The sequence below is a fragment of the Seriola dumerili genome, unplaced genomic scaffold (genome assembly GCF_002260705.1).
Source record: "Seriola dumerili isolate Sdu_G_001 unplaced genomic scaffold, Sdu_1.0 BDQW01000331.1, whole genome shotgun sequence".
NCBI lineage: Eukaryota > Metazoa > Chordata > Actinopteri > Carangiformes > Carangidae > Seriola > Seriola dumerili.
Genome location: NW_019174586.1, coordinates 2,953,870 through 2,969,884, shown reverse-complemented (window position 1 = coordinate 2,969,884; position 16,015 = coordinate 2,953,870). Strand labels below are relative to the sequence as shown.

Here is a 16,015-nt window from a genome sequence, read left to right as displayed (position 1 = left end):
CCAAAATTCCAAATCCGTCCAAATCGCAGGCGGAACAACAACTCACAGATTCACACACATATGCCCCCCCATCTTCCTAACCAATGCCCCTCTTACGAGTCCCACAACACACCTGGTTTCATTTAAACTAAACCCCTGCAAAAGCCCCAAGCTCTCCCACCCTTTCCTCCCTCCCTTTTCCCATTTACCCCCCATCTATCTATACTTACCTCCCCCATCTTGTCCTCTTTTTTTTTTTTTTTTTTTCCATAAAGCGTCTAAAGCCCTTGCTCTCGTCCAATCTGACATGCAGGATATTTATAGCCAGGGAGAGAGAAGTTAATGGAATGTGGACAAAAATTAGAGAGTGGAGAGGAGAGAGAGTGTGTGGAGACCTACTCGGAAAATTTGTCAGCTTATTTCACAGAATAAACGGGTGGCGCTTTTGGGATAAAATACTGAAAATAAACTGCTATAATTATTCCAAACCAATGTTCTAACTTTGCTGCTCTGTGTTTGCATATGACTAATACATTACTGCACTTGGAATCATTTCCGGCAGTAATTTTTTTTCTTGCAAAAGTTGCTGTCTGTTATGTTGCAAACTGTTTAAGATGTTGCTTAACCCACATTAGTCATGTTAGTCTTGACTCAAATTAAAGTCAAACTTAAAGGTCACCCCTGTGCTTCCCACAAAATAAAATCCCTTTCAAAATTAAATGAGCAGCATCAACATTAGTATAATTGCAGGCGTCTTTCCAAGACACATAAGAAATGTAACACCCATTACAAAATGATTGCCCACATTAAAGTTTATAACCAAATATTTTTTAATAGACATACTAATCTTTATATTTTTAGTAAGCACAATCACGGCATTTTTTAAATTATGGGAGCCATTACTGTATTTACTTATATTCATCCAGCTCTTTTAAAGTAAACCTCCAGTGTGTAGGTTTAAAGACCTTTACTTAGGTTCTGATTGTTTATCTGTCCTGTGTTTCTGGGTGGTGGTAGAGATGGCAGCTGTCAATACAAGGGATGTTGTTAAAAGTCACACTGACAACCCCCTAAATGGACCAACTGTGCCCCCCTGGCTGGTCTCTTATTCCAATGGCCACACACAGACACCCCAAACACTGGCAGAGCTGTCAATTCATGACACACGCAATCTGCTGATCACATTTTATATCTAAAACACTAATACACTTTCCACTGCCTACTGGATGCATACTGCTGACAAATCTTCCATCTTCACTTTTGCGATTTATCTCTCCCTCTCTTTGTCTGTCTCTAATCTCCATCCAACACTCACAAGATCAGTAAATCCTGTCTCTGGAATATAACTTCCATATAACACAGTAGATAAAATGATAACATAAAACAAAATGACATTTTGATGTAAATATGTTAATTTTATTTACAAACCAAATTTACAGACAATGTGTGGAAACTAGGGGAGTAAATGGGGAGCAATAATGGAACTCGAGAAGAAAAATTCATCAGCAAACAAAGAAAGCACAAACCAAAGGGCTAAGATAACGGCTTCAGCAGGGGGAAAACAAACCAGAGGAGGAGTTGGGAGAAGAGAGCGGTGAGCCGCAACGAAACACACTTCAGTCATGATACATTTTGAAGATACAGCTTTTGATGACACCCATGTATCTGTCCCACACAACCTGGTGTCTGAGGGGCAGAAAACAGAGAGAGAAAGAGAGTACACTGTAAATAAATGGAGCAAAGAGGTACTGTAAGTCTCGTGACAAACTGTAATTGTGAAATCTGGGTGAAGAGAGTAAATGTGGCAATCTTTGTCCGCTCGGTGTAATGGTGAGGGTGGGGGGGTCAACATTTCTTTTTATGAATATCTCTTTGTTAAGCATGTAGTGGTGCAGGCCTGTGTAAACCCTTAACTACATTCCTGAGTGTTTGCATGAGAAACAAGGTAACTACAGTTTAAGAAATCAGGGCTAGATAGGGTGACACCCACTGGTAGAACGTCAATATTAGAGGATTTTAACATACCAACTTTATGCTTGAGCAGTGTTTAATGACTGCCAAAATGCATACCCTTATTCGGTTATTGGTAAGTTCTCCAAAGCTCTCTACAAAATCATGACTGTATTTTCAGCTTTGGTCGCCCCCTTGGGAATTGATTACCCTGGCAGGGTTGGTGCCATGCTCTGCCTGATAGATTTTACAGAATAAAAGCACATTAACTCACTTGAATGTGTCAAGTATGTGTGCAGAGTTGGTGTAGTGAGTGAGGTAGAGTCTCATGTCCGCAGCTGTCCATCGGTCTGAACGGCACGGCTCAATAAACTGGAGGAGAAAAGGAGGGGAGGAGACGTTACATCACACCGTCTCAAAAGCAGACTTTAAAGTTGGCACAGGCCTAAGAAAAATCTGGGCCGGATGGTCTGTCTTTGCTTACAACACTTGAGAAAAAAGAGACTGCATTTTGATAAAGCACAAACCTTCTCCACAAGATCAATGAAGAAATCTCTGACATCTTTTGTGTTAGTTAACTTTGCAGCAATGTTGACAAGGCCTCTGGAAAGATTCTACAAAAAGAAAAAAAAGAAAAAGAGATTAAGATTCAAAAAAACTATCATCTCTTTCATTGCAGAGGTGACGAACTGATTATATTTAGGACATGATGAAGGTGTAATGTTTCTCACCTTGAAATTAGCCTCCATCTCATTAAAAGCTTTAGTCTTTCCTCTGAGAGCTGTACAGACCAGACTGAACAGAAACAGTGGAGTTAGAAATTAAAAAGAGACTGTGGATAAAAACATGTTAGAAGAATGGCACATTTTTTGTAGTCAGCAAAAAAGTGTAGATCTTTTTGTGTGTTTGTGTTACCTTTTGTGTTGATCCAGCAGATCTTTGTCCGTTATTAAAATCTTCAGCTCCTTCAACTCTTGTAAAAACTCTTTATCAAGATCGACGTCCATGTCTTCCACCATGTTATCTACAAAGAAAACTCAGAAAGTCAGACACTGTCAAATCAACTTAAAGGATGTTTTTTTTTTCTTGTGACTATTATGAGTACATACTCTTTTTCTTACAATTATTCAATTACATCATTACTCAGACTCTGCCTAATCTGGTTTCTCTTTCTCACTTTCTTCATTGGTAACTTACAAATTTAAAATTCACCCTTATTTTAATGAGGACCAGCAAAACCTGCAGGACCTCTGGTGGTCAGTGGGCCTCACTGACAGAGGCACTGCTCTAAAAAATGTTCCTTATTCGTAATACTTAACCAGCATATACAGCATACCTCTTGTTCTCAAGTGCTATATTTACCTGAAGCCCTTTCAAAATGTCTTTTGTTCTTCTCAGATTTACCACTAATGTTTTATTGCTCTGCAACCCTCAAACTAAGACACATTGAAACAGCTCAATAAGATTAATGTGTTACATAACTGTTAAAAAATGGTATACGTGCGTCTCACATTGAATGTCAGCAAAATGGCCAAAGAAAACAGAAGAAATCACTCACCAACGGCCCCAACGGTCCAGTTGTTGATAAGCAGCCCAGCACAGAAAGCAAAGTCCTGGAAAGTGAGATATTGTAGCTTTCTTTTCCCCGTCTCAAAGCGATTGTTGGCAAAGAAAACAATGGCGGCATAATCCCTGAAACAAGCAGAGCATTATAGGAGATAAAAAACAGGACAAGACAATTAGATAGAACTTAGTTGTTTTGGATATCCTGAACACCAGCCTTTTCATGTGATATTCTGTCAGAATTAGTAAACAATACAAAACCACAACAAAACAGATCTAAAGCAATAACAATTTTTCAAAAAATTATCCTGAGTTTGGAAGGCTTGAACTCTGCTCCTCTCAATGATTACCTTGCAAGCTTGTCAGAGAGAAGAAAATGCTGACGTATGTTCTCCACCAGGGGTCCCTTCAGCTCTTCCACAACTTTAAAAACACGTTTGAAGTTGTCAAACTGAAATTAAACACATGATGCAGGAGATTTACTTAAATTACAACAACATGACTTGTATAAAACCAGCACAGTTCTTGTACTGCAGACATTCAGCTGCCCCATCACCCAACTGATAAACTGTGCAAAAAGCTAGAAAAATGTTAGAAAATCGGCTTGTTGAAACGTTGAAACCTGCTATTCACAGAAGAAAAGCAGAGCAACCACAACAAAATTATATTTTCAGAGGTGAAATGTATCAACACAGCGACAGACTTTTAAAACTGATAATACATATAATACATATGTCATTGTGGAGCACAGAATGTATTTACTTGTCGTCTGCAGCTTTTCAGTGTCACACTTGTCTTGGCACTGATATCATCTAAGTCTTTCTTGGTCCCTTTAGAGAGTTTCTTTCCCAGGACCTCACGGACAAATGCATCATCAAAAGCATAGTATCTAAACAAAGAAACAGAGAGGCAAAAGGGGAAGTTTGTGACAATATATTCTCATCTACAATGTCAGCAAACAAGAACAAAGTAGTGTGTTTAATAACAATTATATACCATAATAGCATCTGCCTTGGGAAGAGAATAATCTAGTTCAAGAAAGATGCTCATTCCAAAGAAAGAAAAGATAGAAATATACATAAATCCTTGATCCAAAGTTGTCAGCCAGACACCAGAAACACATCAGATAATTCAATGCAAATAAATGAGAACATCATTACTGCACCTCTCTATGAGGATGGCTTGTCGATGAGGTGGAATCTGAAACAGGAGCTGGTTGGCTAGTTTGGCTGGACTGTGCAGCAGACGCTCACACATCTGGAAAGTCCTGTACTGGTCCATGGTGTCACTCAGCAGGACATCTGCGCTGGCCTCAAATTCCTCCAGCACTCCCCCCTCCATTCGTACTTTCACTGCATCATTCACTGGTGGAAAAAAATCGAACAAGCACTGTTCAGAGATTATATGTAATAACCTGAACTAACATAGCTACTGGTGTGGGGTGAATATACAGCAGGACTAACTGACTACTGCAACTTCATGATTCACACTGGTTGCTACTAGTGTGCAGGATGTGGAGGTAGATGCTGCAATAACTGAGCAGGTAATTATAGGTTTCGTTTTTACCGATTTGTTTCCCAAATCTGATGCTTTAGTTAACTGTTTCTTAACATTTGGATTGTGATACTTACAACTGCTTTTTTTTTTAATACACAGATTGATATGTTGCTACCCCATAAATCTATGGTGTGACCCATACCTGTGTGTCCGTCCAGCCAGAGCTGATAAACCTCCTCATCCATGATGGTGGTGTTTCCCACGAACACATCCAGCTCCACTGCCATCTGCGTGAGGACAACGAAGCAAGAGAGTCGCGAGGTGATTAACATGAAGTGTTTAGCTCAACAATCACCTGCCAAACACAGAAACCAGTGACATGGGGGACATTTTACCTTGTTTGGAGTGTTGTTCAAATAAGTTTTAAGCACCAAGCAAAAATAAACCCGCAAAGTATATCGTTAAATTACATTAGCTGAATTTAAATTGACTATCCATGTTTTACTAATTAGCTAACTTCCTCCATTGAAACTTAGCCTCCTGTGCTAGCTGCGTCGCAAAGTTATCAGCGGAGACTAAACTGACAACCAGACAACAAAACGGTCAGTTAAGAGCAATTTAACATGGCGGTATAATCGGGAGATTGGCGCAGGTTTTAACGTTTGTATTCAAAGCACGAACATCTACTAAAGCTGTTGTCACTGTACTGCCGTGGGTCCGCAGTGTCAACAACAGCAGTCATCTAACATGAACTTCCGGTTTTGTTGCGTCACAGGAAATGCTCTACGTCTTTACGTGGTGGTGGAAAATAACTGAGTACATTTACTGAAGTACTGTGCTTGGGCTCCTAAATACAGTTTTGAGGAGATTGTACTTTACTTGAGCATTTCTATTTTCTGCTGCTTTATACTTCACTATTAGTCAGTGGCAAGTATTGTACTTTTTATTCCACTACAATTATTATTACTTAGCAGTACATAAAGTAATTATAAATCCTCACCTACCATCTGCAGCATAAACGTGATGACATCACTGTGTACATTAATGCATCAATAATTATAATCCAATAGTATTTGGAAATGGGCAATTGTGCCTTATGAGTACTTTGATTTTTGGTACATGTATACATTACAATGTCGATAATTTAAAACTTTATTAAAACGTTGGATGCAGATATTCAATTTATTACAGAATATTATTGCTACTTTTACTTAAGTAAAAAATCCGAGTACTTCTTTCACCACTGCTCTTACATCGTTGTTGCCTCTTATTCGCTACATTGTAACACCGAACGTTCGCGTTACAAAAATGTATCTGTGTGTAAGGCTGAGGCTTGTTCGTAGTTGCCATAGTTACAGTAGAGCCATTAAAGATGACGTCACCTGCATCGATTTTTGGGTAGCTACAGCCAGGCACAATTCCAAAATGAGTAGCGATTTTTAATTAAATCTACTCATAATATCTTTTTTAGGCTTATTTTATCCTTCAGGATAAAGGTCCTGATTGGATAAACTGAACATAACCTGTGTGGCCTAATAGTGACTTTTATGATTGAATTTACGGATGCAGACAATACCATTAATCTCATATAAAGTACAGGACAGTGCTTTTTAGGTCTCAGTGAAACAAAATCTGATATTAATTAGGGTTAGTGTTTTGACAGCAGTTTGTATTATTACGGAAAGCATGATTTATAATATGATAGATTGCTTGTTTTAGGTTGTTCTCTAGTTATATTTGTTTGTTATTGATGTTAATTTTATGTTTAAGTTGTAGAACCCCTGTCTTCGTCGTGCACCCCAAAAACCAAAGGTTGATGGTGACAAAAAACTGGTAGCCTATAGCCTACTAGTAAAACTAACAGACTCCACAATTGGGATCTATCACTTTGAGTAGATCCAAGTCTTATCTCTCAAACGCCCCATTCATTTGAAGTAAGAAAGTCATCAAACGACAATGGATAATCATGTCAGGACTCAAATTACAACAGGCTTGTGGCCTCAGGCAGTAGCCTATTGTTGATCTCTGCCTTTTCATTTCTCTGCTCTTGGTTATTTTAAAATGTGTCAGATCAGAGATAGGATTCTGTGAGAGCACCGGGCCCCATCAGTGGCTACGCGCTTTGCCTGCTGCCTGCGTGTACACAATCTGCTCTCTTTTCCTCCAGCGATTAATCTAAATAAATCCCTGTAAATCCCTCCCCTCACCCTCCCTTTCTGTGTTTCTGCATGTGTCCTTCAAAATCACAACATGGGGGAAAAACGACTCAGTCAACATGTCTTTTTGTCGGATCTCTCGGTGCACATCACCACTCATTTCTAACCTCACATGACACCCTGATTCCATCCCCGGCTCCCCCTTGCACGGTTAACACCCTATATTGTTATGGCCTCAGTGAAACAATGGAGGTGGGACAGAGGGCGGAAGGATGTGGCTGAATGCCTCAGCATAAACCCGTGGAAAAAAGCCTGCAGTCACACTTTCCGCCAGTGTTCTTTGAAAAGAAACGAATAGGCCTACAACCAGGAGTCACTCATGGTACAACTAGGCCTACATTATGCTGTATCTTTCTCTGTGGTGAACTCCAAAGGCATGTAGGACGTTGTTGTGTTTCTCGTGTTTTGCAAAGATCTGGGGTCTGGTTATCTGGTTATAGCCCATGTCTTTAGTTTTTGAGATCCTATCAACAGAAAATCCAACAGGAAGTGGCTTCACATAGGCATTTCCTACTCATTTCCTTTGTAAATTGTGCTTATCCGCGTTGTTTCGATTTCAGAGTATCATAGAGGTAAGAAAAATAAATAAATATGATTTTTAATCCAAATGGGGGCGCACAAGTTCTTAACTGGGCGATCGCATGTAACAGATCTTCATCCTCACATCTTGCTGTTTTTCATAATGTAACTGTGATGGCCAGAGTAAGATCACAGAGCTGCTCGATTCTATTTTGCCATTCACGACCATGCCATAAGTATGGTGTGTCGAAAAGCCACTGGAAACCTCCGAGGAAACCACAAATATTTCTGATTACCATCTAACCGACGTGTCAAAATAGCGGTCATCGTAATAATTACAACTTCCGGAAGAATCACACAAAATAAAACCAACGTTGTTGAGGAACATGATCGGATTGAAACAAGAGTAACACGCCATCAATGAAAGTAAATGCTGCGATAAGTAAGAAATGTATTTCGTAGTTTAATTCGTTCCCAAATTTTATTTTGCAATATTTTCTCACTTATCTCATTAAGAGTTCACAAGTCGGTGCCTTTATTTTGAAGGTTGCAGAGATTGTTTTCCGTCAGTGCTTCAGCTTGACACGCAGCTCGCTGCTTAGCGGAGTCACAGCCGTGAAAGTGGTGGAGGCGGACATTGTTGTGGTAACAGTCCAGCTCCAGAGGATGAGCAAAGATGGTGCATTTATTATGAGCGGATAATGGGCGACACTGGATTGTGATTCATTTTTGTTTTTATACGGCAAGCCTAATTAATCGTTTGTAAAATAATATTAATAATAAGCCTCTGCACCGTACGGACACTTCCTCCAGCCATCGGGGAAGTGAGTTCATTCAGCCGAGGCGAGTGGAGCACAGCCTGATGAGACGATGCCAGCGCCGTAAAAATCACAACATCTGCGGGGTGTGCATCCGAGGCTGCTGGATTAAGCCTCCGTGGATCGACCGGGCCTTTATACAGACAGTACAGAAAAGCCCACGGGGCGACTGTTGCCTTCAAAATACTGCGAGAAGAGGTAAAATAAGGACAGTTGTATTCCTGGAGGCCTTTGGAGAACACAGCCTTCTGTTGAGAGGATGACAGATTGACATTAATTAGGGTTTGCGGTGCATTTTCACACACGACCTCATTAAGGCATTATCCACAGAGAACAGACATTGACTTCAGCATAAGATCTGCTGTGGGACTGAAGTCGCAGGGCCTTGAAGAAAGCCATCTAAATAAAGATATCACATGTTTCTGCCTTGATTTGGCCTCCGGTGTTGTGGTGATTGCATACATGACATCTGGCAGAGACTGAATAAAGATGAAGACGAGGATGTGACGACTCTGTGTTGGGCATTGAAGTATCGACACCTCGCCGTTTATAAAAAATATTCTCAGGTACCCTGTAGGTGTTAGGTTTTAATAGAAAATGAGTAACGAAGGTGAAATAATAAATAGTAGAGAACTGTCAAAAATGTCTGACGAGGATTTGCTGGCGTGCTCCAAAGAGGAGCTGGTGAGCCGGCTGCGTAAAGAGGAATCAGAGAAAATATCAGCCCTCATCCAGCGAGGACGGCTGATAAAAGAGGTAAATAAACAACTACAGGGACACCTCCTCGAAATCAGGGAACTGAAAGTCATCAATCAGCGTCTGCAGGAGGAAAACGTGGAGCTGCGGGACCTGTGCTGCTTCCTGGACGACGACCGGCTCAAAGTGAAGAAGCTGGCCAGGGAATGGCAACTATTCGGTCACCACGCGGCCAAAGTGATGCGGGAGGATCTGGGCGGGTACTTGAAAAAGCTCGCCGACCTGGAGCGCATGCAGGACGGGCTGGTGAAGGAGAATTTGGACCTGAAGGAGCTGTGCCTGGTCCTGGAGGAGGAATGTGTCAGCAGGAGTGACTCCAGCCCCGGCGGGTCCACCGAGCTCAACCTGCCCTGCATGGTGGCCCGGGACCTGGGGGACGGAAGCTCCAGCACAGGCAGCGTGGGAAGTCCAGACCAACTTCACCTGGTGTGCTCACCTGATGACTGATGGCAGGTTTATGTCAACTGTCAGGGCTTCTCCGACCTGAATAAGGAAGCTGTAGACTACAGGGGTGATGTGATTGACAGAATGGAGACACAGAAACTTTGTCAGACCATACAAATTAAATTGGAGCAAAAGCATTAGGGCCTTCTCAATGCTGCAAAGATTTGTGTGCCACTAGGTTTGGCTTGACAAAGACTCTTCACTGTAGACATTTTCAGGACTTTACAAAGACATTTAATAAATGTTTGCCAGATGATAATGTATCTAAATTTTACAGTGTTTTTCTAAAGACTCGTCTGTTTTTGGGAAATTCCTTTTTCATTGGTCTGTTGTTGAAAAAAAAAAATGGGACCAAAAAGTGGGTCACATATATAAATTTATCTCATGCACTGGACTAGCCTACACTGATAGAAGCCTTTTTTCTATTGCACTGGACAGCGTTATCATGGATCTTTAAATCACAGATCTAAAGATTCATTTCAATCCAGTTTTGAGCCATATTTAGTCCACTGAATTCAAATAGCACTGAAATAGATGAGTTGTGATAAAAAAAAAAGAGAAAAGAAAATATGAAATTATTTGATATTTGCTTTTGCTAGATGCCCAATAACGTGTAATATTTTATGCACTCTTCCTCAGGACAGGATTGGAGTGCCATATGTGCATGATGATTGTCACAATTTGTACAGGCCTGTGAACCAGTCTGATGTGAAGGCCCTTCAGGTTTACTGCGGGTGGGGCTGCTGTGCATAATGTAACGTGCTAGAGCCTGGGCAGAGCCAGCACACTTGTTAAGGTTTTGGATCATGATACATGATAAATGTCCTTGGACCTCACTCAGAGCTGAACTGAATAAGTTCTGTCACTTTTTTAAATCCAACTGGAAACTCTTTATATCAAACTGGAAGGTCTACAAGTTTGAATGATTTCTATTCTATTCTATTCAAGCCAAGCTGTTTAAATTCACTTGTCGGACATTTTTCTTTATTACATTGTTGTTGATGATGTTCAATTAGCATATCACAGAGTTTGTTTAAGTTGGACAATGGTCAGCTTTCTCTTCTGTAACTCATGCTTTGTATTTACCCTGTGACATTAGGGATCTTAACTTTCTTAACTTTGACCCTTCTTTATCTTGGTTTATCTGTATTAACTAGCATTACTAACCGATTTCAGTTTAAATCATAGATAATGCACATGGATTAGAAAAGATTTATTTTGTCGTTAGCTGTTTATTGGTGGGCTATGCTCGTAGTGCATTGAAGAGCTTTAAATACAGTGGCTATGACACTTTTTTGTTGTCCTGACCTTTCTTTGTGTGTTTGACTTTGCAGAAACAAGCATTTGCATTTACATGACACAGAATGAAGGATTGATTTCTGTACTTGTTGTTTTGACCTTCACGTCTGAACCAGCTGTGCCTGATTGATGCTCCCTCTCTGTCATACAGACTGACTTTATGGATGTTCATCAGTTTTATTTTTGGATCTGTATTTGCACAGTCTGGAGAGCTGAAGAGGGCAGTAATGCTTTCACCCACTTAGTGATGCACAGACGTCCTTTGACAGCAGAATCATACAGTGATTTTTTTCTCCCTCGTGCTCTCTAGCTCTCAATGTGACTCTTTTTCCATCTCTATATCTCTCTCTAACCCCATTTTCACAGAGTGATCCAATGCCCTCTGAGCCATGTATGTATTAGCAAGAGATTCGCTTCATTTTTGGGAAATGGAGTAACAGAGGACACAGTGTTCACAGTTGATGGGCATAGAGTGGTCATTAGTTTGTCAGTATTTTATTTTTCAAAAATAGGTTATTATTTTCTCAATTAATCATTTAATCTGTAAAATGTCACAAAATAATGAAATATGCCCATTATAATATCTAAGAGTCAAAGGTAAAGTTTTCAAATTGCTTGTTTTTTTGTTTTTTTTATGACCAAAGGTCCAAAACTCAAAGATATTCACTTTACATGGATACAAAACACAGAATAGCAGCAAATCCTCACTTTGGAAAAGCAGCAACCAGAGAATATTTTGCTTGATTAAATGCATGAAACAGTTAATCAACTATGATAACTAATCATCAGTTGATCGCCTCCGTGTTTCATGCCTACAGTATTTATATTCCAGTTTGGGTTAATCTGGTGTCTCAGCATTCAGTTTACAAAAATCTTTTTTGCACACTTTAAATGATCTGTTCTCAACAGAATCTGATGAATCTGTTGTTTTTAAGTTGTTTACTCATCCTCTTTTTTTTTCTTTTTTTTTTTTTACCAATAATATTACATCATTACAATTTCCACACATTTATGAACATTTGTTCTTTATTATCTGTGAAGTAGTACAGCTTTGACAAAAGTTAAAAGTAAGGCACTGCCCACCATAACAGTTCAATTGCCACAGAAAATTAAAACATTATCAAAAATATATTACACTCTTAAAAAATAAATATGTGATCATGTAATCTATATCAACTCCTATGGCCCAGCCTTAGTGGTCAATGATTTGCATAGACTATATTAGAATTCTTAAGATTCATATAGAAAAAAAAACAATAAATTCTCTATATGCCTTGGTGAGGACATTTATAAAGTGTTACATAACATGACATAAAAATGTAACAAGTCATTAAATGCAACATAATGTAAAGTATAATTATTATAAATATTATTTTTATCTATCATTAGATGGTGTTATCAGTTATTTGTAAAAGGCTTTTGTTGAGAATATATTGTGCATGCAATTCTTCACCTCAAACATACTCATTCTACCTCATAGCTTTTAAAATATAAAGTCTATATTTATATCAAATCTAAAAAGAGTGTAACATTCATATCCTGATAATGCCACTAATTTATGTGTTATCTAATAATAAAAAGAATACTTTTTCTAAAGATATTAAATGAAGCAGATGCACATAGTTCATTTTGAAATGGTTATTACAATCATCGTTTTCATTTCCGTCAGGTTTCCCAGAGATCCTTTTTGTCACACACACACACAGACATGGACTACGTTGAAATGAACATTAGTGTTTTGCCAGGATCACAGGGCCGTCAGTCACAATGTGAGGATAGTCGGGGAGTGCAGGGAGTGATCTGATTGGTCACCACTGCTGCTGCTGCGGCGATGAGCTATCCCACAGGGCTGTGGGGCATGAGACTGTTGGACATTTCCCTGATGTGATGTAGCATGGGACGTGATGGAGGCGCTGGTGTCTAAAGAGGCAGAGGGATAAGTGAAAACCATACCGGCTGTGAATGCCATTAGCGAGGGAGTGGATGTGAGAATCGGGGTGTGGAGCGACTCTGATTCAGTGGCAACAGCAGAGGCCGATGATGTCACAGGCTTGGTGGGGAGAGTTATCTTTGGTTTGGGTTTCTCCATCTTTGTTGGAAGTTTGGTTGAGGTTCCAGGTCTGCTGGAGTCCTCCTGCTCCATTTTGACGCCTCGCAAAGAGGAAATTGATGGACTTGGGTCAGAATCTGAATCGGAATCCTCTATTTTACAGATGGGACGGTGAGCTTCCAGGACAAGCTCAAGCTTGTCTCTCTCCTTTTGTAATTCAGCTATTTCCTTCTGTAAACGGGATTTTTCATCCTCCAGCTGGTCAGTCTCCTAAACCAGGGGGGAAGCAGAAAGAGACAGACACATAAATTCTCTCATGCCTGACTGAAACCACTACATTGTCTTTCAAGCATTAATGTTATGACATTTCCTATAATGTTCACTCACATTTTGCAGTGAGTCTGTGAGCTCCCGTCGGCGATTGCGACATTTTGCTGCAGCCAATTTATTCCGCTCCCTTCTTACTCTGCGTCTTTCCATCTCTTCATGGGATAACTGATGGGAAAAAGTGGAAAAAAATATTAAAATACATAAAATAGGTTATCCTGACAGAATGAAATGAAAGTCAAACTCAAAGCTTTGGGCAAACATGAAATCTCAAAATATACAGGGAGGCTTGGAGATTCCACCATAGGCAACGTGACACAGGAGAAATACTACCACCATGTGTGTGCTCTGAGTCATCACAGTCATGGCGGTTGAAAGATTTTGAAATGTCTGAGCTTTTGTGCCTTTGTAACACCCTAACTCTGACCTCATCCAGCGCACTACTGAATAATTACCGTTCATCCCATATTTCCCGCCCTTTCAGGAGGATGAGTCACACTCAGACCCCAGCGGTGACTCGGGTGTGAGTCAGAGAAAGTGACTTGCCCCTATGAGTCACATGACAGTCCACTTCCTGTACCATGAAATTACATCTCTAAGAACAAAACTGCGGCGGGGATATGTGCCATTGTGGGACTGATAAAACCAAAAAAGGATCCTACGGAGGCAATAAAAATGATAAAGGTTCTTGGATTAAAGTTGTGTTGGATTGGGTCATTTTAATGTGTATCCTATCTTGCTTTGACATCTAACATCACTTTACTAGCAAAAAGCAGATCATTGCAAACAGTGTGTCACAGGTGATAATTTTACTGAGTCAACATCGAGTAAAAGTAAACACAGAAAAGAACACAAACAGAGTGCATTTGCCTCTGGAGCTGACATTTTTCTTTTTTACTTAGAAAAATAAAAAAAATTAAGTAATATTAAGTAATGTTTCAAAATAATCTTCGCATTCCTATATGGATTCATCTGATGTGCAAGTCTAATGGAAATAAAACAGTTGTGTCACTGGGTAACAGGATATTACACACCAGTTACACAGAAATGACTGTGACACTCTCCACACCTCACTATCTGCATCCCCTCTAGGGAAACTATGAATCCCAAGAGGCCACCTTTTATTTTCTGTCATTGACAACTGTCATTGTTCAAACAGTAGAAATACAACAAATCAACAGTCACCAGTGTCTCTTTAAAATATGTTTTTAGCACTATATTTCTATTATTTAAGTATTACTCTCTTACATGTTCATCGTTTCTGCGCCTTGTTGAAGCTGTAGTGTTTGCAGCTGCTCTTATGACCCCTGGTCTGAGAAGCTGGGACTGGGAAGGTGGTGGACCCATCGCCCGGGCCCCAGAGAGGGTTGGGTAAGGAGGTACTGGTGATCTTGAAGGGCCCGGTGAATGCATAAGGGAGGGTTGGACCAGCCACTGGAGGTCCTGGCTGGATGTGATGGCATTGAGGCTTGGTACAAACTGGCTGCTGCCTGCTATGGCAAATTTCTATAAAACACAGATTTCAAAAAAGGGAGGGGTAAAGTTAGTGGACAAGGTAAAAATACTGTAACAGAAGACTTAACTTCAAAATGTCATCAGTAACAAAACACATTGTGTCAGAGGTATAAATAAAAGTTTATTACAGTGAAAGATGACTGATGTATAAGTTAATGTTTAAGTTAAACACTATAATGATATATATAATACAAAAGAAATACACAAAGTGAATAGTGTAGCAGTATTACATGTTTACTACATCATTCACAACTTTTAAACAAGTGTTACAGTTTAATTCATATTCTATTACACTGATTTGACTCTTGACTGTCAGGGATAGCCTGTAGTCTCGTTCAATGAAGGTACTCCTACCTGCTCCTGTTGTGTAGTTGTGGTGCTGGTGTGTGATCCGGTGTTTGACCCAGAGCTGCTGCCTGAGTAGGCCGGGTTGCCTCGTCCTTGATTCCCAAAGTTTCGATACATCCTTTCTTTTCAAATGAAGAGAAAATTTGTCCCAGCTGTGGCTATAAAGTCCTCTAGCCTCACGAAGTTACTTTCGGGTTGAGACTCGTGTGTCAATTCAAACTTGGGGTAAGCCCACCTTATTGCGGTAAGTCGGTAGAGTCCAAACTGGTCTGTCTTGAAGGGGGGATAAGGAAGAAAATACCGCTTCGCCTTTTTTTCAAATCGCACTAAAACGTCCGAAACTGACTTTCAGTACATTCTCTAGTCTTTAGTCACACACGTAGAAGCCGGAGTCTGGGAATGATTGTGAGGTTGTAAACTCTTAAAGCGAGACTGTATGTTTACCACGCCCCTCCGTCTTTACGGGAAATAGTGTTGCCTGGAATCTCTCACGAATCTTACCACGTGCCGTGACGTCGTTGACCATATTTGGTGAGAGTTTCCTCCTGAGCGTAACACATCGGGATTCCTCAGACAGCTTCATCTCATGAGCTGATACCAATAGTTCTGCTCCGTGTTTTCTGGTTTCTTTTCTTTTGTGGGAACACTATTACTATTACTACTACTACTACTTCCTGCTCCAGTGGAAGCACTGTTACTTATATAATATTGTGTTTAAAAAATCTACTTGAGCA

At 40.0% G+C, this 16,015-nt stretch overlaps 3 protein-coding genes across 3 annotated transcripts; 1 reads left to right on the top strand and 2 right to left on the bottom strand.

Moving 5' to 3' along the window:
• Positions 1 to 1,411: 1,411 nt before the first annotated feature.
• Positions 1,412 to 5,736, bottom strand: fibp (FGF1 intracellular binding protein). Its single transcript, XM_022760271.1, has 11 exons — positions 5,385 to 5,736; positions 5,192 to 5,276; positions 4,658 to 4,856; positions 4,255 to 4,381; positions 3,843 to 3,943; positions 3,488 to 3,621; positions 2,845 to 2,953; positions 2,661 to 2,724; positions 2,457 to 2,543; positions 2,204 to 2,301; positions 1,412 to 1,665 (listed from the first exon to the last, which is right to left on the bottom strand). Exons 2-11 carry the CDS (start codon positions 5,274 to 5,276, stop codon positions 1,596 to 1,598), a joined length of 1,074 nt encoding a protein of 357 aa, XP_022615992.1. The 5' UTR covers positions 5,385 to 5,736; the 3' UTR covers positions 1,412 to 1,595.
• A 2,597-nt stretch (positions 5,737 to 8,333) lies between these two features.
• Positions 8,334 to 11,035, top strand: ccdc85b (coiled-coil domain containing 85B). Its single transcript, XM_022759819.1, has one exon. It carries the CDS (start codon positions 9,140 to 9,142, stop codon positions 9,743 to 9,745), a length of 606 nt encoding a protein of 201 aa, XP_022615540.1. The 5' UTR covers positions 8,334 to 9,139; the 3' UTR covers positions 9,746 to 11,035.
• A 234-nt stretch (positions 11,036 to 11,269) lies between these two features.
• Positions 11,270 to 15,736, bottom strand: fosl1 (FOS like 1, AP-1 transcription factor subunit). The gene is made up of 4 exons (XM_022759815.1): positions 15,288 to 15,736; positions 14,667 to 14,924; positions 13,479 to 13,586; positions 11,270 to 13,361 (listed from the first exon to the last, which is right to left on the bottom strand). Exons 1-4 carry the CDS (start codon positions 15,396 to 15,398, stop codon positions 12,804 to 12,806), a joined length of 1,035 nt encoding a protein of 344 aa, XP_022615536.1. The 5' UTR covers positions 15,399 to 15,736; the 3' UTR covers positions 11,270 to 12,803.
• Between the last annotated feature and the right edge of the window lie 279 nt (positions 15,737 to 16,015).